Source organism: Psittacula echo (assembly GCF_963264785.1).
Source record: "Psittacula echo genome assembly, chromosome: 24".
Lineage (NCBI taxonomy): Eukaryota > Metazoa > Chordata > Aves > Psittaciformes > Psittacidae > Psittacula > Psittacula echo.
This window is the reverse complement of record NC_137759.1, coordinates 1,121,225-1,132,214: the sequence shown is the minus strand read 5'-3', so window position 1 is coordinate 1,132,214 and position 10,990 is coordinate 1,121,225. Positions and strand designations below refer to the sequence as shown.

At 65.3% G+C, this 10,990-nt stretch overlaps 3 protein-coding genes across 4 annotated transcripts; 1 reads left to right on the top strand and 2 right to left on the bottom strand.

Annotated features, from left to right (window-relative positions):
* Window positions 1-1,832: 1,832 nt before the first annotated feature.
* On the top strand, window positions 1,833-3,110 carry RAB3A (RAB3A, member RAS oncogene family; the record flags this gene model as incomplete). The annotated part of the gene is made up of 4 exons (XM_080634285.1): window positions 1,833-2,060; window positions 2,192-2,310; window positions 2,431-2,555; window positions 2,920-3,110. The coding sequence occupies 4 exons, from the start codon at window positions 1,833-1,835 to the stop codon at window positions 3,108-3,110; spliced, it is 663 nt and encodes a 220-aa protein (XP_080490411.1).
* An 868-nt stretch (window positions 3,111-3,978) lies between these two features.
* MPV17L2 (MPV17 mitochondrial inner membrane protein like 2) lies at window positions 3,979-7,508 on the bottom strand. 2 transcript variants are annotated; one of them, XM_080634168.1, is made up of 5 exons: window positions 7,315-7,508; window positions 6,213-6,383; window positions 6,059-6,135; window positions 5,129-5,434; window positions 3,979-4,957 (listed from the first exon to the last, which is right to left on the bottom strand). In XM_080634168.1, exons 1-4 carry the CDS (start codon window positions 7,469-7,471, stop codon window positions 5,174-5,176), a joined length of 666 nt encoding a protein of 221 aa, XP_080490294.1. In that variant the 5' UTR covers window positions 7,472-7,508; the 3' UTR covers window positions 3,979-4,957; window positions 5,129-5,173. The 2 variants fall into 2 exon arrangements, with proteins under 2 accessions (XP_080490294.1, XP_080490295.1); XM_080634169.1 differs by having other exon boundaries at window positions 3,979-5,224; window positions 5,306-5,434.
* A 1,123-nt stretch (window positions 7,509-8,631) lies between these two features.
* IFI30 (IFI30 lysosomal thiol reductase) lies at window positions 8,632-10,712 on the bottom strand. Its single transcript, XM_080634167.1, has 7 exons — window positions 10,478-10,712; window positions 9,831-10,010; window positions 9,676-9,750; window positions 9,208-9,303; window positions 8,983-9,135; window positions 8,830-8,898; window positions 8,632-8,754 (listed from the first exon to the last, which is right to left on the bottom strand). The coding sequence occupies exons 1-7, from the start codon at window positions 10,643-10,645 to the stop codon at window positions 8,689-8,691; spliced, it is 807 nt and encodes a 268-aa protein (XP_080490293.1). The 5' UTR covers window positions 10,646-10,712; the 3' UTR covers window positions 8,632-8,688.
* Window positions 10,713-10,990: the final 278 nt, after the last annotated feature.

The following is a 10,990-nucleotide window of genomic DNA, read 5'->3' as shown; positions in this document are numbered from 1 at the left end:
CGTCCCCACCCGTGGCACTGCCCCATCGGGGCCCCGGCGCCTGTGTGCTCCTCTCCCATCCCTCTTGGATCCCGGCGATGGATGCCGCAGGAGCCGGCGGGTGGAGCGGTGCCAGCCCCGTCTCGCAGGGATGAAGCGGAGCTGGGCGCCGGCAGGTTGATGGGAACCAGGCTCCCAGAGCTCCAGATCCAGCCCCAGGGGCAGGGAGCGGGGCGGGAGCTGACGGAAAAACCCTTTTCACCCCTTGCTTGGCTGAGGGGCGGCATCATCCAGGCACCAAGGAGGGCGGTGGAACCCATGCCCATGGGAGGTTCAGTGCGGTTGGATCCATCCCTGCCTCCCGGTTGTGCCGTGATGCTGCGGAGGCGCAGGGCCATGTCCCTGCACCCAGTGGGCTCCAGCCAGAGCCCAGGGGTATCCGGCTCCATCCTTGCACAGGCTGTGGCATCCTTGACGCGTCCGTGCGCAGCAGCCATATGCTGCCTCCCCCTAATCCCCTCAGGGCTCGGGCAGGACATGGCGTACCTCGCCTCGCCTCACGGCCAGGTACCCCTGTCTGGGGATGGGATCAAGCTGCAGGCCTGAAGAGGGGCTGTCGCGATAGGGCATCATATCGTGACAGGGGAGGCTGTGAAAGCTCGCTTTCCCTTGAGCGGGGAATAGCTTGCACCCTCCCGAGCGGCAATGGGTCCGCCCTGCACCCCCGCTCAGGCAGCGGATGGTTCGCCCCGCGCCCCAGCGGAGGCGCCGCCGGACCGCACCACTGCGCGCTGCAAGGGGAGCCCGGCGGCGCCCACCAACCGCGTCGGGAGGGGCGTCTCCTCTTACCACCCCCCTCCTCCCCACCCCGCCTGGCTCCTACCCATCACGGGGCGCTGCCGACCAATCAGCGCTTCCCTTTGGGGCCCGGTCGATGACGTTGCGCGATCATTTACATACGCCACGCCCCCTAACGCGGCGTCACCCGGGCTCTGCAGTTGCTGCAGGAGGAGGCGGCGGCGTGGAGGTGAGCGCACGGCATCCTCCCCCCCCCCCCTTCCTTACCCCCCCAAACCGGGTACCCCCCCCCCCCCGGTACCGGCGGTCGCCGGTACCTGGGGGGGTGGGTACCCGGTTGCGGGGTGGGGGGAGCAGCTGGAAGCTGACTGCAGCGGTGTTGGGGGGGGGGAAAGATGCATGGGGGGGGGCCCCTGCATCCCCGCATCCACCCATCCCCTGCATCCCAGCATCACCCCTCCGCACCTCCCGGCGCGGTGCCCGCAGCACCGAGCCCGGCGTGTGCGGGCTCTGCTGCAGGTGCCATTTTGCAGGGGAGATGCGGGAGAGGCTGCAGCGCCCTCAGTGCTGCTGCAATCCCGTTGCTGGGGTCGTGGTACCCCCCGTTTGCGGGGGTCGTGGTCTCCCTCTTTGCCAGGGTCGTGTCTACCCCCTTTGCCAGGGTTATGGTCCCCCCCCTTTGCCAGGGTCGTGTGTACCCCGTTTTGCCACGATTGTGTGCCCCCCCTTTGCTGGGGGTCATGGTCCCCCTTTTGCCAGGGTTGTGGTCCCCCCCCTTTGCCAGGGTCGTGGTCCCCCCTTTGCTGGGTTCCCTGCACCCGATCTTTGATGCAGGCACCTTCTTGGGGTGGCTGCATTGAGGGTGATGGGTCCTGGCCCTGCAGAGTCCTTTGGGGCCAATCACCTGCGTTGGTGGCAGCTCGCCCATCCCAATCCAAATAGGATCAAACCGTGCCTGCCCCGGTGGGAAACCGGGGGCACCGGGGCCTGGCGTCGGGTGCGTTTGCCATCTCCGCCATCCCCGGCACGGCCTCTCCTCTTTCCTTTCCTTGCAGATGGCGTCCGCTACCGACTCCCGCTATGGGCAGAAGGAATCCTCGGACCAGAACTTCGATTACATGTTCAAAATCCTCATCATCGGCAACAGCAGCGTGGGGAAAACCTCCTTCCTCTTCCGGTACGCTGACGACTCCTTCACACCCGCCTTCGTCAGCACCGTCGGCATCGACTTCAAGGTCAAGACCATCTACCGGAACGACAAGCGCATCAAGCTGCAGATCTGGGTGAGCCCCCGGCCCTGGGTGATGTGTGGTTGGTGTGGGGCTGCTCCGCTGTTTGCTTTGCCGGGGGGGTGATGCTGGTGCTGCTGTCCCCAGATGGGGGGCACGGTGCTGATGTGCTGGTCTCACCCCAGGACACAGCCGGCCAGGAGCGGTACCGCACCATCACCACCGCCTATTACCGCGGTGCCATGGGCTTCATCCTGATGTACGACATCACCAACGAGGAGTCCTTCAACGCCGTGCAGGACTGGTGAGCACCCAGACAGGGTTCTGGGAGGTCCATTCCCCCCCCTAAATACCTTCCCCAGGCACCCCCATCACCCTTCTCTGCCCCCCCCCTTCATCCTTTCCCTTTTTCCCTTCCCTAAAGGTCCACCCAGATCAAAACCTACTCCTGGGACAACGCCCAGGTCCTGCTGGTGGGGAATAAATGTGACATGGAGGACGAGCGCGTCGTCTCCTCGGAGAAGGGCCGCCAGCTCGCCGAGCACTTGGGTGAGCCGGGGGGGACCCATCTGCCCCCCCCGCAGTCATTGAATTCGGGGCTGAATTCCCTCCCTGCCGTTCTGCCTTGAGAGCGGCGGTCACTCGTCCCTCAGTGCATAAGAAAGAAGGCATCACCGAGCCGCGAGCGCCGGGGGGCTGATGCTCCTTCCTATTGCGGCACCAGAAACCTGCCGAGGGGATGAAGCTGGGTGGCTGCAGGGGCAAGGATGGAGCCGGGTGGTCCAGGCGTGTGCGGCGCACGCATCCCTTCCATAGTTAATGATGGGAGGAGGAGCCGGGGAGGGTTCTGCTGGGCACAGCCCTGATCTGTGCCCGTGTCCCCCCCTCCCCGTCCTTTGCCTGCGTCCTCCAGGCTTTGAGTTCTTCGAGGCCAGCGCCAAGGACAACATCAACGTGAAGCAGACCTTCGAGCGCCTGGTGGACATCATCTGCGAGAAGATGTCGGAGTCGCTGGACACGGCCGACCCGGCGGTCACCGGCGCCAAGCAGGGCCCCCAGCTCACGGACCAGCAGGCCCCCCCTCACCAGGACTGTGCCTGCTAGGACCAGCCCCCCCCCTACACCCCTCAATATTGGTCAGTGCACCCCATTCCTTCCCCCTCTCCTCCCCCTGAGCCCCTCTTCTTGGGGGGGTCCCACGGGGGCTTTTGCTGCTGATACCTCCGAAAGGGCTGCAGCCCCTCTAGGAGCCCCCCCTTCAGTTAGGCTCTGCCCCCTCCATCCCCTTAATTTATTTTTAAGCCTGGGCTGGTAGAACCCCCCCTGTTCTGCTTTTAATCGCTCCAAAACCCCCTTTTCCCTGAGGAATACTCTTTTCTCTGCTCACCCCCCCCATCCCATCCCTCCCTTGGGAGCAGGGATGCACCCCCTGCCCTTGTGGGGAGCTGCAGTGGGACCCCCCCAAACCTCAGATCCCAGCTGGGCCTCCCCGTGTCCCCATCCCCAGCCTGGCCTGCCCAAAGAGCTCCTCGGGGGGGGGGGTTCTCTTTGTGCCCGGCTCTTCTCCCCCCCCCCCAATGGATGGATATTTCCTATCTCTTGTTTATTTGTATAAATAGATGCTAATTTATGCTCCCGCCGTCTTCCTCCTTGTACATAAAGAAGAAGAACCCCTTGTAAATAGGTGTAGAAGTGACGCTGTGCGTGACCTGCTGTGCTGTGGCCGTGTTGGTGCATCCAGGTTTCCTTTCTCTCTGTGGTAACCTTGCTTGTGAATATCTTTGCAAGAGAAATCTTATTTAAAGGTACCCCCATAAACCCCCCCCCGCCCCAGATGCATCCCCGAGAGCTCGGCCGAGCAGCCTGCAGCAACTTAGCCCTGGTTTGGGGATGGGGAGCTCGGTACAACCCTGGCTTTGCCTCAATGGGGACCATTGTGTTGCTGATTTGCTACGGGCATTCGGCTCCTCCTGTGTTCCTGTAGTACTGTGCTTCTGTGGAGACTGTGCCCAAGTGGATGTTCCTGTAGCAAACCTGGACCTGGAGGTCTTGCTTCCCTCTTATTTATTTTTCTTGGAGCTCTGTGTTTTTATTTTCCAGGTTCCTCCCCCCCCCCCTTCCCTGAGTGCAAATCCCACCTCCCTTCCCCTTGCCTATTTTTTGGTGAAGTTTACTTATGGAAGAGTTAACTCTGTACTGTACAAATGTCAAAAGTGTCAAAAAAAAAAAAACAAAAAACAAGGAAAAAAAAAAAAAACCAGGACAAATTTCCTAAAAATCACTGTATTCCAGAAATGGTGTGAAGAAATAAATCACTGCTCATCACTGGCCTCTGGGGGTCACTGCGGGCGCAGGGGGGGCCCCGTGTCCGGCCCCGCTGCCAAAGAGGAGCCCGAACTGATCTGGTTTCTTCTTTAGCATCCTCCACATGGCTCCTGGCAGCTCGGGTGGCCCCTTGGTGCAGGGGGGACAGGAGGGGCGAGGGCAGAGCTCCAAGGCGCTGTGTTGAGCTTTAGGAAAGTCAACGTTCGGGCAGTTCCCATGGGTGCTGGAAACAAGGGAAGGTCCCAGAGAGGGGCCAGACCCTGCCCAACCATTGCCTTAGGAGCACCCGGCTGCCTCCGCACGGATTCAGCCGTGGCAGCGAGCAGGCGGCTGCGCTCACAGCGCTGTATTTATAGGCACCGGGTGGCTGCAGGAGCCCACGCATGGGGCTGGGGAGGGGGGGGGCGAGGAGGAGCTGAGCGACTCCGGCTCTGAGGACAGAGCAGCAGCAGGGAGCGGGGCTGAGGAGCTGCACCGGGACCAAAGGGGCCGCGTCCCTTGGCCAGGCGGCCAGAACAGGAGCAGGGGAAGGTGCTGGAGTGGAGCACGGGGCAGGGCTTGCCCTGGAGAAGGGCAAATCCACCGGTCTGGAGCGGGCACAGCAGCTCCTCCCCACGCCAGGGGCTCTGGGGATGGAGACAGAAAGAAATCGCTTTACAGCCTACCCTGGGGCATGGATGGGTTCCAGACACAGCCCCAACGCAGTGCTGCGGCCAAGAGACGAGTTAAGCAGCAAGAACTGAGGTGGCGGTGACGGTCTCCAGCCATCGCTTGTGGATGCCCAGAAAACATCTCACCATGGGTAGAAGGCTCCGAAAACGCTGCCCTTGGGAGCAGCTCCTTCACATCCCAACCCTGCGCTGGGTGCGCTCCGTGCTAGGGGGGGTGCCGGGCTGGAAAACAGGAGAGGTGCTGTGCGTGGTGTGAGCTGGGCTCGGCCGCGATGGGGCTGCATGCGCGGTGCTGGGGCTCACCCTGTGTTTGAGGTAGGAGAGGTACGTGTCCCAGCCCAGCGTGATCACGTTGACGTAAATCACCCGGTACTTGGGGGGCACGAAGAGGAAGTTGATGAGCTGAGCCCCGGGCCACACGCACCAGTCAGCCTGTGGAGAGCAAGGAACCACGGAGTCACAGCCTGGTTTGGGTTATAGGGACCTTAAAGCTCCTCCAGCTCCAGCCCCTGCCACGGGCAGGGACCCCTTCCACTGGAGCAGCTTGCTCCAAGCCCCTGTGTCCAACCTGGCCTTGAACACTGCCAGGGATGGGGCAGCCACAGCTTCTCTGGGCACCCTGGGCCAGCGCCTCAGCACCCTCACAGGGAAGAGCTTCTGCTTTATCTCCAACCTGAGCTTCTCCTGTTCCAGTTTGAACCCATCACCCATTGTCCTGTCACTGCAGTTCCTGATGAAGAGTCCCTCCCCAGCATCCTTGTAGCCCCCTTCAGACACTGGAAGCTGCTCTGAGGTCTCCACGCAGCTTCTCTTCTCCAGGCTGAACAGGCCCAATGTTCTCAGCCTGGCTCCATACGGGAGCTGCTCCAGCCCCTGCTCATCCTCGTGGCCTCCTCTGGCCTCTCTCCAGCAGCTCCAAGTCCTTATACTGAGGCCACCAGCACCGCACACAGCGCGGCGGGGGGGGGGGTCTCACAGAACAGAGGGGCCCCCATGGAGCTGATGAAACCCAAGGGCAGGAGGGAACGTTCAGGGCTTGGGGGGGGATGGATTTACCTTGTAAAACTCCCAGAATTTGTCCTTCAGCTCCTCCCAGCTCTCCCCCGGAGCCTGCCCCTCCAGCGTGCCCATGCCTGCGGGACACAGCATCAGCGCACGGCACTGCTCCGGAGCTCAGCACCACCGGTGCAAGGAGGGTGCTGGCACCTACCCAGGAAGTACCAGGCGCCCAGGGCGGGCGATGCCACCACCTGGTCCATGAAGACTTTCTTGAGGACGGTTCTGAGCCCCCTCACGCCCCGCGCCGGGAAGGCAGCGTCCAGCCAGAGGTACCAGTAATGCATGAGCGGGCCCATGCTGCAGCCGACGGCGAACATCCGCCCTGCAACACAACACCAGGCACCCGTGCATTATTCATGTGGCTCCCCCATGGCCCCGGCAGCGGATGCGGTGCTGGGGGAAGCACAAAGGCTTCGGGTGGTGCCGGGGAGCTGGGGCCTAATTCCTGCTCCACTGGAATGAGGATGAATTTAGAGGCATGAATCATAGACTTCAGGCTGGTTTGGGTTGGAAGGGACCTTAAAGCTCCTCCAGCTCCAACCCCTGCCACGGGCAGGGACCCCTTCCACTGGAGCAGCTTGCTCCAAGCCCCTGTGTCCAACCTGGCCTTGAACACTGCCAGGGATGGGGCAGCCACAGCTTCTCTGGGCACCCTGGGCCAGCGCCTCAGCACCCTCACAATAAAGAACTTCTTCCTTACATCCAACCTGAGCTTCCCCTGTTTCAGTCTGAACCCGTTACCCCTTGTCCTGTCACTACAGTCCCTGATGAAGAGTCCCCCCCCCGCATCCTCGTAGCCCCCTTCAGACCCTGGAAGCTGCTCTGAGGGCTCCACGCAGCCTTCTCTTCTCCAGGCTCAAAACATCAGCTCCTGGGGGTGTGCAGAGAGGTTTCCAGGAGCACGAGGAGCTGCTCACGCTCCTCTTGATGCAGCCCAGGATACGGCTCATTTCCGGGCTGCGAGCGCTCACTGCAGCCCCCTCATGTTCATTTTCTCACCAGCCAACACCCCCACGTCCTCCTCCTCAGGCTGCTCTGAATCTCGCCTCCTCCCAGCCTGTGGCCGTGCCTGGGATTGCCCCGTCCCATGCGCAGGACCTTGCCCTTGGCTTTGCTGAGCTCCACGAGCTTGGCCTTGGCCACCCCTCCAGCGCATCCAGGTCCCTCTGGATCCCATCCCTTCCTCCCGTGTGTCCCCGCCCCGCGGAGCTCAGCGCCAGCACCGCCCCGGCTGCTGCTGCCGCCGCTGTCACCTGTGCGCGCCGGCTGCAGGTCGGTGCCCGGGTGCCGCCGGCAGTGCCAGGCCTGCTGCAGCACGTCCCCGGTGGCCAGCATGGCTCCGCAGCTCGCCGTGTTGGTCAGCAGCAGCAGCCGCCCCGTGAACAGCCGCCGCCAGCCCCGCGCCAGCATCCCGCGGGCCCCTGCGGGGGTCAGCGGGGATGGAGACACCCCCGGAGCACCCCTGAGACCCCATCACCCGAGCCGTGCCCCCGGTACCCGTGCCATGCTCCCCGTACCCGTGCTATGCTCCCGGTACCCGTGCCATGCTCCCCGTACCCGTGCTATGCTCCCCGTACCCGTGCTATGCTCCCCGTACCCGTGCCATGCTCCCCGTACCCGTGCCTTGCTCCCCGTACCCGTGCCATGCTCCCCGTACCCGTGCCTTGCTCCCCGTACCCGTGCCATGCTCCCCGTACCCGTGCCATGCTCCCCGTACCCGTGCCTTGCTCCCCGTACCCGTGCCTTGCTCCCCGTACCCGTGCCATGCTCCCCGTACCCGTGCTATGCTCCCCGTACCCGTGCTATGCTCCCCGTACCCGTGCCTTGCTCCCCGTACCCGTGCCATGCTCCCCGTACCCGTGCCTTGCTCCCCGTACCCGTGCCATGCTCCCCGTACCCGTGCCATGCTCCCCGTACCCGTGCCTTGCTCCCCGTACCCGTGCCATGCTCCCCGTACCCGTGCCTTGCTCCCCGTACCCGTGCCATGCTCCCCGTACCCGTGCCATGCTCCCCGTACCCGTGCCATGCTCCCCGTACCCGTGCCTTGCTCCCCGTACCCGTGCCATGCTCCCCGTACCCGTGCTATGCTCCCCGTACCCGTGCCATGCTCCCCGTACCCGTGCCATGCTCCCCGTACCCGTGCCTTGCTCCCCGTACCCGTGCCATGCTCCCCGTACCCGTGCCTTGCTCCCCGTACCCGTGCCATGCTCCCCGTACCCGTGCCATGGTACCGGTACCGTGCCCCCCGATACCAGCGCTACGCTTCCAACCCCCCCCCCCCGTTACCCCGGACCTGCCGCGCTCACCACCACCAGCACGCGGAATGGAGGGCGCAGTCTGTGACGGAACACTTCCGCTTCCGGCGGCCGCCATGACACGTACAGAGGCAGCCGCCATGGCATTTCCCTAGGCAAGGCGGCCGCCATGACACGTACCGAGGCACAGGCGGCCGCCATGACACGTACCGAGGCACAGGCGGCCGCCATGACACGTACCGAGGCGGCCCCGGTTGCGCTGATCCCGGTCGGCCCCCGCCGCGCCGCCCCCAGCGCCCCATCCGGAGCCTCTTGTTTTTAACCGAACCCGTCCTCTTTATTGCTCTCTCCCCGCTGCTCCCAGACCTCCCCTCAGCGCCGGCAGCGGGGCGGGGCCTCCAGTGTCCCTGAGCTCCCACAGGCTTCGGGCTTCTCCCCCTGGCAGAGAGTGACCGGTAGAGCCCCGCTGGGGACAGGGACGGGTCCCGGCCCCCATTCCCACCGGGATCCCACCTGGTAGAGGCGGCAGATGAGCCCCAGCAGCGAGGCCTCGGCCTGTTCCTGCAGCTCGTCCGTGTGCTTCTGCGTGTGCGGACACGGGGCCGGTCAGGGGCGCTCCCCCCCCCGGCCCTGCCCCGCGGCCCCGGCTCCCCCCCCCGGCCGTACCCCGTTAACCACGACCCAGGGCACGTATTGGTGCGGGGGGTCCAGCGCCTCCGTGCGCTGCGCGTTGCGGTGCATGAGGCTGGCGCCGGTGTCCCCCTGCACGCAGGCGGCGATGCGGGCCCTGTCCAGCTGCGGGGCATAGACCTGGAGGCACTGCGGGAGGGACCGGGCCGTCAGCGCGGAGCGGCCCCGCAGCCGGGCCCGGGGACGGGGAGGGGCACGTACGGCTTCCAGGGTCTTGGTGACGGAGCTGCCCGACTCCAGGCAGAAGATGACCGGGAAGTAGGTGCTGAAGTCCTGGGCCTCGTGCATCAGGCAGGCCTGAGGGGACAGGGAGAGGGGCTTTGGGCAAGGGGCGTAGGGATGGGACAAGGGGAATGGCTTTAACCTGCCAGAGGGGAGACTGAGCTGAGCTCTTAGGCAGAAGCTCTTCCCTGTGAGGGTGCTGAGGCGCTGGCACAGGGTGCCCAGAGAAGCTGTGGCTGCCCCATCCCTGGCAGTGTTCAAGGCCAGGTTGGACACAGGGCTTGGAGCAAGCTGCTCCAGTGGAAGGGGTCCCTGCCCGTGGCAGGGGTTGGAGCTGGAGGAGCTTTAAGGTCCCTTCCCACCCAAACCAGGCTGGGATTCTGTGATTCCTTCACCACCAGCTCTCCCCGCACGCCACCACCGCGGGGACAGAGACCACCCCCTCACCTCAATCATGTTGCCCAAGCACTCCTCGGGGCCGTGCTGGCACTGGAATTCCCACTTCCCGCTCTCGTTCCTCTCCTGCAGGACCAAGGGCTCTGAGCGGGGCCGGCAGCACCGGGACGAGCCCCCCAGGGCACCAAGGTCGCGCCGGCCCCTACCTGGGCGTTACCATAGGGTACCAGGGTGATGCTCAGGGCCTCGGGGGGCAGCAGCAGCCAGGCGGTGAAGAGCTGCTGCACCAGGAACCTGCGGCACGCAGGGCACAGGCTCTCGTAGAACAGGCTCAGCTCCACGGGGGCAGCCGCCGGGTGCGAGGGGTGGGCGCAGGGGCTCGGAGCCTGTGTGCAGGAACGGGACGGGGTGCGCGGGGGGGGGATGTGTTCGGCTGCGGTTCCCCGCTCCCCACATTCACAGGGATGCAGGAAAGCGCCTGGGAAGGGGGCTGGGAGGGGGGATGAGGGAGTGGGAAGGGAAGTGAAAGTCCTGCAGCGCCGGGGCTTTCCACGGCAACTTCCCCAGGAGTGGAGCCCAGCACCCACCGCCGAGGGGTGGCTGCAGCCCCTTGGGCTCGCCGGGTGCAGCCGTGTCGCCGTCCGGGGTGGGAATAAGCCTCATGGTGTAAAAGCACAAGTGCCCAGGGAAGGGGTCGGGGCCGGGGGGTGCAGGGCACCGCTCTGAGCACCCCTGTGGCATTGCCAGCCCGTGCCGCAGGGATGCCCCGCCGCGGTGCCGGCCCCGGCCCCGCTCACCCAGCCCCATCGGAGCCGCTGTCCCGTGCGCTCCGGGTGGCCCCGGCGGCTCTGACCTGGCAGGCGGCGGCGGCGATGTCCGGCGAGCGGCACCAGAGGCGCGCAGGGTGGCGGTCGCAGGCGGGAGGAGCCGCGCCGAGCCCCGGCGCCAGCAGCGGCAGCAGCGGCAGCAGCGGCAGCAGCGGCAGCAGCGGCAGCAGCGGCAGCAGCGCCGCGGGGGCCATGGGCACGCTGCGGGGGCCGCGGCGGCAGCGCTGTCCCCAGGAGCAGCTCCAAAGCTGCGCCCGCCCTTCCTGCCCCGCTCAACCGGCCCCTCCGGTGACGCCGGCGCTGACTCACGCGGGCCGCCCGGGCCCGGCCCCCTTGGTTCCGCCGCAGCGCTGGGGTCCAGGGCTTTGCCCCAGCCCCGCTGGCAGGGCCGGGATGAACCCGAGCCCCGGCAGCCCGGGGTTGGCGGTTCCCAGCTGGGTGCAGGCGCTGAAGCGCTCCCGCAGCGGCAGCTCTGCCCTGGAGTCATTCCTAGTGCCGGGAATGGAAGCACTTCCATTCACAGAGTTCTGCTGTCACCT